Source organism: Ischnura elegans, chromosome 3 (genome assembly GCF_921293095.1).
Source record: "Ischnura elegans chromosome 3, ioIscEleg1.1, whole genome shotgun sequence".
Lineage (NCBI taxonomy): Eukaryota > Metazoa > Arthropoda > Insecta > Odonata > Coenagrionidae > Ischnura > Ischnura elegans.
Genome location: NC_060248.1, coordinates 10456864 through 10469124, shown reverse-complemented (window position 1 = coordinate 10469124; position 12261 = coordinate 10456864). Strand labels below are relative to the sequence as shown.

Below are 12261 nucleotides of genomic sequence, written 5' to 3'. Positions count from 1 at the left end.
CGTCGATCCATTTGATCCTCATCATTCTTCTGCAGCACCACATTTCGGTAACCTCCACCCCGTAATTACTCCCTCTAATTCAATTTAGTCATAATCATGTATGCACGCTGACTTTAGAACTCCCAAGCTGTCACAATTATTTTTAATCGAGATAGTGTTCATCGTAGATGTATTTACAGATCAAGGAAAAAATCGAGAAGCTATTTAACAGCAAAAAGTAAACTTTTTTGTGATACTAATCATATCATGGTAAAGTAGTTCAGTTTTTAATGAAGGTTTCTGGGTTGTAGGGATCATGATGAAAGAGCTTTGTTAACCTTTCATCTTTCCTGAGCTCTCAGAGTACCTATTTAGGTACAGATCACCTTTCTGAGTAACAATACACGCCTCTAACTTCTATTAATTTTATTCCCGCACACCTCCATAGAGCCTGCAATCACGCTTAAATCATTCTGATTAAGTGTTTACGTGGGGACAAGGTTTGGGAGCTACCGAGGTTAAAATGATAGTATGTAATAATAGCAAGGCGTCAGTCAGTCACACTGTCTCCTCGCTAACGGCTGTCTTCTTCCCTTCGGACACACAACACACGAGAAAGCCCCGTGAAGATAAAATAATCCCTCACTTTCCCTCCCCCGCCCCTCTTCCCCTTTCAACCCCCACCCTCCTGCCACCCCTCCCTTATTCCCTTATCCCCATCGCACACTCTGTCTATTGTCTGGTTTCTTCCCCCGCCTCGATCGCCCGTTGGCCTTTTTTAAACTCGCCACCACGGAATCGTCACCTTTTTTGCTCTCTCTCTCTCTCTCTTTCCACTCACAAACTGTCCCCTTCCTCTCCCCACCCTCCTTTAACACTCTCTTTCCATATCCCTATCCTCCTCCTCCTCCTCCTCCTCTTACTTCCATCGCATGCATCCTTTGTGTCCGCCGCCGAACGCTGTCGAATTGTGTTGTGTCCGTCTCTCCACTTTGACGCGTTGGAGGGCGCTGTGGGTGCTCCTCTTATGTCAGTTAGTTAGTTAGTCAGCCTTCCTTCGTCCCAAGGCCATTTCACCGGCTTCTGTCCAGCGTTGTCCAGCGTGTCGAGTGTGTCCTCCATATCGTCTTAGGTAGCAGCATTACTTCGCATTTCTCCGGCCCTGTCTCCAGCGAGGGAGGGGGCCATGAGTCGTCAGCGGACTCCATTGTTGCCTTCCTGGCTTCTGAGATGTACGTAAAATTGTAGTCATTGCTGCGCCACGTTATATGATGTGTTGTTTGGCATGATCGCCTCTTGCTGGTAGTGCGACGATATTTCGTCTTTTCTGTTCCGTGAAGTGCCCTCAAGATTCAGTGGAAAATGTTTGTCGTTCCTCTTTTTTTTTTTTTTTGATGAGTGCGGATGGAATGCATGAGCATAAAAAAATAAGGAAGATGCGCCTATATTGGTATAATCAACGCTGGTGCGAATTGTCGTGTAGTGCGTTTAGTATTTTGAGGGAAATGTTTTTTTTCCATATTCATTAATATTTTGCATGGATGCGATGGGTTGGCGACTGTGGTGCATTATCGCAAGTACAGCGCATGAGTCGGTGTAATCGCTTACTGCTAGTTGCCAGAGTATTTTGACGATTTTCTTTCCGGAAATGTATACAGAATATTGATTAAATAGTTTTCCTACCTACGTCATGTGTTTCAAAGGATATGATAATTGGACCTTTCAAAAAGATGTCAGAAAGAAAATAAACCTTTTTGGCTGCGTGGTGAATCAACTAAGTAATCGCTTGAGTTGTGTGCTGTACCTACTGAGTGTGACATGGAGAATAGTGCATAGCTTTTGTTTCGGCAAGGAATTAGTGGAAAATTGCTTTCATATTTTTCTTAGCAATTTTGATGGATGAAAAAATGCGAAAAGATTTCTTCTGAAATGAAAAGCTTATAAATTGCATCGCTTTTTATCGCATGTTTCATTTAATTGCTTGGTGCTATTATTGGTGCCGTGATCTAATGTGATGAGTGATTGCAAGTGCCGTCAGGATTCAGTGTAATACGGTTGTTCTCCTCCTTGCGGCTAATGCATTGCATAATTGAAATATGACGTGGTTGGTGATGCGAGTTTTAAGTGTCGATTCCGCTCTGACGTGGTGCAAAGGTGTTCCTCGTTCAATTTAGTCTCCAAGGTGCAGTATGAACATATCACCGTAACGAGTGGCCTAAACGTCATTTGCCAAATATCGTCGCCGTGGTGAGAGTGAATTTGTTTCCACGTGTGTCTGTTTTATTCTCCGCCAATTGTTTTCGCCGCGTCTAATGGACGTGAATGAGGTCAGAACACGAGGACTTGGAAGGATTCCCTTCGAGGCGTTTCTGGTATTTGAAAGTGTCCGCAGAATGGGATAAATCAATGGAGGGCGATTTCTGGGGTCTCATCACTCGATAACTGTTGGAACTGCTCAAATCGTATGTTTTATAAATCTTTATTTTCCTCTTGCACCAGTAGAAACCATTTTCAGGTGTATCTACCACTGCGTGGAATGAACTTCAAATGCTCAACACTTTGATCTTCCTGTTGGGAACGTTGACAAAGAGAGAGAATGAAATTTTTCCGTATTTTATTTGGAATCCCGGCCATGGTTGTCCATGATTTTAAATTTAAAAAATATTAAACTATTCACATGCAAATAAAACAATTGAAAATGTGTCAAGGATTGATTTCCAAACCTATAAGTAATTTGGTGAAAGTAGATCTATCTTTTGCACACCCTCCTCAAGTGAAACCAGTATCCATGGTAAAATATAATCTCGACTGCCTATTTAGTTAGCTGTGGATATAACGCAGACGTTTTTTCAATGGCTTATACCTCATTCAGCCGGATCCAGTGCCCTCTATAATAGTTTATGCTAGCGCATCTAGTCGCTGTAGAAATATAAAAAATATATATTTTCCTGCTGTTTAATTGAGGCATTGCAATTTTTCCAAAGAGTTCAAGAAACACAAGACTTTTATGTAAGATACAACATTTCGATGATTATCCCGCTTACTTGATATGTTTCAAGGGATATGATAAGTTGTCTGCTCAAAGCACGTCAAAAAAATGATTCCTTTCATTGTTTAGTAATAAAAATGATGTTTGAGTTATGACTATGTCGATACTCCTTGTGAGTAAAATTAATTCATATGGAAAATACCGCAATGTGTTATTCCAATGGTATTAAATATTTTCACCGTAACCGCCACAGAAGAGGTATGAAATACGATTTTCGTTGCTGGATCTTTGTTTACACCACCGAGGGCAATGTTTACTTGAGAAGATAAGATTTTGGCAGCCACGGAAACACGAAATTAAGCTAACTTAAAAATTACGAGAGTACTTATCCCATGCCTACCAAATGGCTGTTGGTTTATTAATATTTTCTGGGTGAAATTTCCAGTTGTGAATTTACATTAATTGTACTAACAACTTATCATGCTTAATAAAACACAGACAAATATACTTCTATTACTAAAAAAAGCAATCAAGAGAACTGACATTTGACTTCGTTTCAAGAATTCATAGAGATTCTACGAATTGTGCTATCCGACGCAATTCATTTTATTTGCATTTACCTCGGATTTTTCCACCAGCCTTCTCCGGTTGAATAAAAATCATCAATTTCACCATACACGATTGCCATTTTAAGGCTGTCTCTCTAAATTCCTCTTCCTATTCCCCTCCTTCCCTTAATTACAAAAAGATCGTAGTTGCGAGGCGGTCCTGTTTGTGATATAATACGCAACATCCGAGTTTCTTGTTTCTTTGTTTAATTTCATTATTTAATCCTTTGATTAATAATCCTCTGTAAAAGATCTCCTTGACTTTTTTTGGATTTGGCGCAAATAAATGAGAAGATAATTTACTACTAACCTATTACTGCATTAGTCTATTTCACATGTCCATAGTTTCATGCGGTAATTTTTATTTTCATGAAGTAATCCATATAAAAATTACAATAAGATTCTCAATATAACCAAATTTTCCGTCAACAGCACCTTCAATACCAAGGTCCTTCATCCATAAAACTATAAGCGATAGGGAGATACGATTTCGCTGACCTGGCTGCTCCCACGACATTTTTTTCTGTACTGGTAATAATTGTAATATTTTTACTTTCTTGGGCGAGACTGAGATTTGAAAGTCCCATCTTCCATGGGTGAAAGGATTCTGGATACCATTATAGAATTGAAAATCTAAGTCAAATTGAGAATCAGGAGAGAAGAGAGCAGGATTTGTGGTTAAATGGAAAAAAATGACTTATCGCCGAACTGAAAAAGGAAACTCAATGAGATCTAGTGGTAGTGATTTGTAAGATTGCTTGAAGGGTCTTACATGCAAGGCAACTAGTAAGATGTCCGTAAGTGCACGCCATCTACCAATTGTTATAGTTAACCGCGAAGTCCTAAGAGTTACTGCAGATCTGGATCTACAGCGATGGGCGTTGACGGATGCGAAGCCTCTCACCCGGTCGAATTCAGCAACGATTCCATAGCTTATCTATCATCATTACTTTTAAATTTCGAACAGCTCTACTTTCTTCTCAACCTTCTTCCACTATTCCCCTCCCTCCCTCCCTTATTTACAAAAAGACCGTGGGTGCGAGGCGTTCATGTTAGTGATATATATTACGAGATAACCGAGCTTATTTAATGAGTTTTTTTCGTCTCTTCGTTGCACTTTATTATTTAATCCTTAGGTAATAAATCCTATGTAAAGGGTCTCCTTGACTATTCTTGGATTTGGAGCAAGTAAATGAGAGACACGTTTTCGATCCGTGAAGCCCATCGCTCCATCCATTTGCCTAACTTCTCTTCGTTGCGTAACAATCCTCACATCGGCTCTTTCCTATTTATAAACGCCTATCATCTTAATTAATTCCGTTACTAGCATCATTTTTGCCATAATTATCCGAGTCTTATCAATGTACAGCCTAAATATTGAAATTATTCCACCTAATCAACTTTGTGACCAACTACTTTTTTGTTTAGCCTGAGATTCCTTGCTCTTGAAACTTTGCAAAACCATAAACATTTTTCCAACGAAAATACTAAGAAAATACTTGCATAAGCATCGGAGTGTTGCTATCTTGAATGTTTTTTTATTTTGTATCAAGGGACAATAATAGTTCGTGGAATATGCTATGGAGAGCGGAAATATATAATGTACGTCTTACCATACGTGTATGTTTCCCTGTGTCAGTTAGAATGATGAATTATAACTTCATATGATTATGGCAAATGATTTTGTATGATGAAAATTGAATCAAGTGACCGAAGAAGTATCTTGAGATATTAAATTTAAGTATCCTTATCCTCTGGTGATAGGCTGATGAAGAAATTGGCATTTTAATCGGTAACCACGAGACAGAAGCAGGTATCTAGCAACTGCAAAATTCTGGAGTCTGTTTTGCTTGGTGATTTACGTCTTCCGGGTTTTCCGCCTCGTCTTTCCATGTTTCTGGGACATACGCGGTGGAACACCTGGGAGAAGTGAATCTTGCACTCCGCCACGCCACGGAAGCCATCGCAAGGACGTCTGTTTGGCATCGCATGAAAATGTAGAAAAAGAAGAGAAACATTTATCTTTGGTGATGAAATTATTTTAGACTTTTGAAATGAGGTGAGCATCATGCAACTAAATTTTCTGAGTTCCTTGCAACCCGTTACTCGAAATAAACCCGTTCATTAGCAATTTGACTAATCTTAACAAAAATGAGGTAAATATTACTGCAGGAAGACACAAAAATAAGTCATATCCAAAATATTTCAACTCCATTCAGTATCGGTTTCTCCTGTAATGTTTCTGACAACAATTACGTCGAGTTCGCTCTCCACAGAAATAAGCCATGTTCTTGATTTAAGTGTATTAGAAACCACACTGAATTTTTTAAAAAATATTGGGAAATTTTCGGGTTTTGAGGTGTAATTGTTTTCATTAGGGCATCCTGAAACTATACAATCAGCACGTTCATGCTTATATTCCTTCACGCAAATAAATTTGCTGAATCTGTCCGTATCACGTATTAATTGGCTTGCTTCGAATTCGTGGAAGACTCAATGCATTAATATTTCCTGAAGCCACGAATTTGAATTTTCATTAACGCCATTTAATGATTCCAAAGTTATGCCAGAAACATTTAAATACTACGATAGCAAAGTACTGTTGTGAAAAAGAAATTTATTGACTGTTAATCGAGGATAAAACCCTGGAAAAACGTCCACGTCAAATTTGAAACCAATGGAACTCTCCTCACGCGACGCAATCATTCGACATAACAAGAAATCGATTCGTAGTAATATTATTAAGGAATGATAAATAATGCAGCTTGTTGGCAAAAACTAATTTTATGCTTAGAGTTGCCATTGATTTCAAACTTGGCGTGGATACGAGGTGTGTTCATAAAATAACGGGAACAGAATTTTTTAATTTCTAGCGAGTTTGGAGATTCTGATTGTCAATTTCTTAATATGTTGGTAGATGTTGGACCCGCCCGCCTTTGTGACGGTGCGGGATTCCTCGTCCCTTCCCTTCCTTCCCTATCCACTCCCAGGAGGCGTCGTCGGGCTCCTATCGCGGCGGCGCCTCCTTCCTTTCTCCTTCCAGTCCTCCCCCTTCTGTGGTGCAGAGGTGATAAGCTTCGGCTTCAGACTTCGGCCCAGGAGCGTAACCTCGCGAGCCCGCCCTAGGGTTTCGTATCCACTATGTTGGTATGTATATCCCTGAGCTGCGTTAATATTTTCGGCTATGTCAAGTGTTTACTATGTCTACGGCAGCCGCTAAGCTGAGACGTATTTGTATGAGCTAGGCGATTTTCGGCTCACACGCTACTTATTGCATGCTCGCGAATTTTTGCCCAAAAACAATACTTGAACGATGCCCCAGCCTCCATGACATGGATCCGTGTGACTTCTAGTATCGAGTTCGAGAAGTTTTTCGAGGATTGGAAGAAGCGCCGTCGCAAGTGCATCGTAATCAATTATTAAAGTATTCAAACTATTAACTTTGATCTTGCATTGAGTATTTAAGTTGTATTTGAGCAGTTTCCCCCCCTTATGGACTTCCCTCTTCAATTCACAATAAGGTCTTCTCCCTTTCATTCTATCTAAAAATCTTATTCTTTTCCTTCTCCTCCCTCGTTTACCAAACATTCTACCCAGTGGCGCAGCGAGAGGGTGGTTTTGGGGGTTAAAACCCCCCCAGAGCTCAGAGAAATTTTTAAGTTTAATCCATTTTACTTAATAGGATTGATAGTACTAATAGAATAATGTAAGGGTTAATAAAATATCGCTCAGAAAGCCGTAAAACTCATCATTTTGAACAATCTATATTAAATTTCTGCAATTTATTAATCTCGCACCTACCGCTTATCCTGGTGGGTATTTCATACCCCCACACACCCCGGTAATAGTTGCACCTAAACCCCCCAGCCTCAATTCCTAGCTGCGCCCCTGATTCTACCCTCTAACACCATTTTCAACATCCCCTTCCCGCCTAGTATTCACTTCATCCATGCCTTCTATCATCTCCCCATGTCATCTAAACGCTGCCTCTCCTCACCCATCATGTCCAGCTCTTCGTCGTTCCTCCTCCTGTCCGTCCATTTCACCTTCTCCATTCTTCTCCGCACCCATTACTATGGGAACTATTTATAAGGGGACAAGCATTAATGTAGACGAATAAATAAATATTTTTACAAAAAAAAATAAAATTACCGTTGTTTTCTGAACTAAAACCGTATTAGTATATTTCCCGCCAAATTGAGTCGCTTGCACGTAATTAGCGCCGATTTGCAAACATTATAACATTCCTATATAAGTAATTTGCCTAAAATTAATCCACATGAAAGCCACATATGTGAATGAATGGAAAATTTCGCTAAGAAATCAGGCATGATGCGACAGGATAGAAAATGTGGTAGCGGCGGCCGAGTTTTTGTCCGTACTGCGTTAAAGGCGACGCCGGTCTGCCGCCCCTGCGTCGTGTTTCCTTCACCCTCTCCACCGCCCCCCCCCCCACCTTGTCGCCGTGTAAACACACGGCCTCTCGAATGTCACTGCCAGGTCACGGAGGGAACTTGGCGGTCACCTTCTCTTTGCCGGCCTTGAGTGGTGGCGCCGCGGGGCGGTCGACGCTCACAACATCATCTCTCGCTGAAAGCACACACGCGGCAAGCGCATCGTCTCCTTTCCTGCTGAAGAAAGAGAGAGAAAGGAATATTTATTTATTTTTTAAATAAAAGGCAAGCGTAGCGTGAATTTTCGGACGGCGACGAGGCTTGAAACGAGCAAATGAAGGCGCCGTTGGAAGGGATGGATGGCGGTTTAGAAAGTGGACTTTTTACAAGGGCAAGGGACTGTCCGATTTTCGTGTCGTCGGGTGTTGGAGGTGCACTCAGTGTGCTCCTCAATGAGCGAACCGCAGACGAAAATTCTGTGAGCCCTTTTTGTTACGGAGGAACAGGTAAGGTAAGGTTCGTGAATTAGGCCTCCCCAATCCCACGAATGAAAAAAAATTTAAGGGCATTTTTGCTGTTATGAAGGTGCTTGGGCCAAAATTACTCAAATTTTTTGATGGATAATAAACCTTAGAAGAGCGTACCGTGTCGAAACTCTCACCTAAAGGGTTTATAAATTTTCTTTACACCACCAAGCGTAATGCTTACTTGAGAAGATAAGGTTGTGGCAGCGATGGAAACGAGAAATTAAAAAAAAACATTTAAATTGTATAAAAGTTCTTGTCCCATACCTACCGAGTGGCTGTAAGGTAAATTCATTGAGGGCTTTATTTTGGGAAGCAGCCAAGCGTCTCCATTTCGACAAATTTACGATGGGGATTCCGAGGTATTTGCTACGAAATTACGCTAGTTTTCGAGATCGATAAATTTTCAAGGTTGTGCAAAATCGGACCCCTCGAATGAAGGTAACAAATTACAAGTTTTTTGAAAGATTAGCTTAATCGATGTGTTTTCGATGTTATCTTGGGCTAAAAAGAAGTACATGCATTTATATATGAATTTCTCTAAGGTTTTGACGAAAGGCATGAATATTTCCTTTATTTTCAACAATAACAATAATAATAATAAATCAATAAAATAAACCATCCTTGAAAACGATCACTGTAAGATTTATTATGACCGTTCAATTATCACCGATAAAACAGTCCATAGCAATAAACCTGATCTAGTAGTGCAAGATAAAACTCACAATGAAACGTACTTGATAGACATTGCCGTACCTAACTCGCATAATATCACTACAGCCTACACCAACAAAATGGAAAAGTATGAAGCACTAAAAAATGAAATTAAGAGATTGTGGAAATCGGATAAAGTACACATAATACCAATCATTATCTCTGCCACAGGAGTAGTGCCTCATTCAATCCACCAAGGTCTTCAAACTATTGGACTGCCGAAAAACTTATTTATTACAATAAAAAAGCAGCAATTTTAAATACTTGCCGGATTGTCAGAAAAATTTTCAACACAGAGTAAAAAGACGAGAGTATTTGGTGATACCTGTACCTAGCCTAAAACCAGCAAAAATGCTGTGAAAATATATTTTAAATAATAATATCTCTAATACCTTACCTTTTTTTATGGAACTTAGTGTAATAATCGGAAACCATACCAGAATTAATTTTCAATGGCTGACAATCTTTTCATGGAAGGCTAGGAAAGCGTATTTTTTGAAAACATTGAATTTATTTTTTTCCACGTTTAACCCAGAGCTGCTTCTAAAAGGAGTGAAGTTCAATACTTCTCATTTTTTAATGTAAACATTTTTTACCCAATAATTACTACTGTGGTAGTTACATATTTCGCCATTAAACTTTGCAGCACAAATGAACGCGTATTTTAATCTGGCCTGAATTTAGCTGAAAATGTCTAAATTTTTGATGTTACTTATGTGAGATGCAATACTGGGTTATAATGGGTTAGTGACTTATTTATTCACTTAGTTATTATCTGTCTTTATACTAAATTGGTATAAATTTTTAAAATGATAGACACTTGGATAATTATTAGTCGTGTATCAATATATTTGCAGGATGGCTTCAAACTTTTTCATCATGCTGGGGCCCGGACAAATCTCTCGAAATAATCCATTTTTAATGGTTTTAAAATAACATGAATTCAGAAATTGTCTAAGGATTTTCTGCAATGAGAAATAATTTTTCTAAAATCATAAATAGATTTTTGTTGAAAACTTTAATTGCATCCATAATGCTATTTTTTTGTATATTTGGAACTTTCTCCCTACTTATGGAATCGTATACCAGTTCATTCGGTAATAGGTTTTATGAAGCTGTTTCATTATACAAGTGGCACTTTATGTTATGAATATATGTATGTATCTTAAATGCCAACTCAAAATAAAAATAGCGCACCTGTGTGTTATATGGGCGTCGCTAGGTGACGCGCTGTTGTTTATATTGAAGTTAATGAGTCCCTATAGGGTACCGTTCATTTAAGTTTATTAAATAAAGTGCTGTTATAATTCTCAAGTGTCGACAGCTTTTTTCAATATGAATCCGTAACATAATATTAATTTTTTACTGACCCCCGATATCTGGCACACAATTAGTGGTAAACGTTTCAGCGCTTTGGCCACGGGAAAGAAAAGAAAATAGGCTCATGAGTGAAATTTCAGGTAAAGGTTGGTATTCAAATAAGATTCCTCATAAGACATTTGTGTCCTACAAGACAAATTAAATGCTTGAAAAGCCCTTTTCCAGCCTATAGACTGCCAAAATCTTACGATCACGGCGTCCCTTTGACTTATTAAGGCGTCCTCATTTTTAGCACTTCATTTTAGATTACAATTTAGACGGATGTTCGAATATTTGATTACCATTGACTCCCCTCCGTTTTCCTGATTTCATTTGCGATGCTTGGATTTTTAGGAGAATATTTTTTCCCCTCAAATCTCAATTCCCATATTGGTCCCGAAAGCGTTCCTGATCAAAACACTCATAGAATGCATCCTCCTAGTATTTTAATTATGAAACAGAATACTTTGATATCGTGCGTAGTTAGCACCAGATTTTGATGCCCTAAGTAGCTTGGGAGGAAAAAAGTTATAATCACTTAAGTCGTCAAATGAGATATTTTGAGGGGAACCTTACCGTTAAGCTGATGCCATATAGAGTACTCTTGTGACATAACTATTGAATTGTATTCTTCAAGCGCCCTAGCGGTGACAACTGTAAACAGGCATATGCTGAACATCGTACAAATTAACGATAATTACGGATTTTATGTTTAAAAAGGCGTTGTTGACATTTTCCGTAAAAATTAGGGTTAACAATTCATGTGCATTCATACTTATACAAAAGACAATGGTGATAACTTTAAATATGAGAGAAAGTAATGGATATGTGCGGTGTAAAAGCGGAACAGGTCACCGTCATAATCCAGATACATGAACTTTCCAGACTGATTTTTATTTCAACTAGGAAGCCATTGTGTTTTTCATTTTTATTTGTCATATAGTATGAAAAATATATTTGCACATAAAACGTGTTCCTTTTTCGAAGATGTGATTTAGCATTTCAGGACATTATATTTCAACCCGAAAACTTGCTCAGTAATCATTTCTTGTGGGCATGGATAATAACGCGTTTTATAAGCCCCTCTAGCCAAAGGAGTACGCATTGATGGTGTTTTTTGTCGTATATCTACTAAATTCTTCCAGGAAAGCTGGTGTTTTACATAATTTTGTATATTGGTCATTTTTCCTTAATTTTACTCTGGCCAAATATCAATGGTGAATTTGAAAATTTAATAAAGTCTTCGTTCATCACTTTTTTTGATTTTCTTAACACTGAATCTAAGGCAAAGTAATATTTTTTATGTTTTAAGCATTTATTATTTTGACTAGGGAGCACTTTTGCCCTGAGATACTTGTATGCAATAGCAAACTCAAAGCTTCTAAAAAAGAATGCCTTTTATGAATGGTTTTCGAAGAATTGAGCAGTTTTATCAATACCAACGCTAATGATAAAGCATCATTATTTGATAACTTGGATAGAAATCTCGTAGTGGAAGTTAAGGCTTATAAAAGTTTTAAGGTATTATTTTTTTTAGCTCCTCTATTTTTTCCATGTTTTTATTTCTTGAAAGTTATCATACTCAACATTTGGTTGGAATGTGTCATTTTGACCCTCATGTCATGTTCAAAATTGATGTGACTTCTTGTTTTCTATCTACTTTTTACATACCTGCTTATTCTATACTAATACGG

General features: G+C 38.4%; 1 protein-coding gene across 4 annotated transcripts in view; it reads left to right on the top strand.

Annotated features, from left to right (window-relative positions):
- Positions 1-1067: 1067 nt before the first annotated feature.
- LOC124155433 (calcium/calmodulin-dependent 3',5'-cyclic nucleotide phosphodiesterase 1-like) overlaps positions 1068-12261 on the top strand; it is a 423875-nt gene continuing 412681 nt past the window's right edge. For 2 of the 4 annotated variants that reach the window (XM_046529245.1, XM_046529244.1), the window contains exon 1: positions 1074-1211. In XM_046529245.1, coding sequence (XP_046385201.1) covers positions 1166-1211 — 46 coding nt within the window. In that variant the 5' untranslated portion in view covers positions 1074-1165. Of the gene's footprint in view, positions 1212-12261 lie in introns of all 4 variants that reach the window. The other 2 variants (XM_046529242.1, XM_046529243.1) reach the window with 2 other exon arrangements.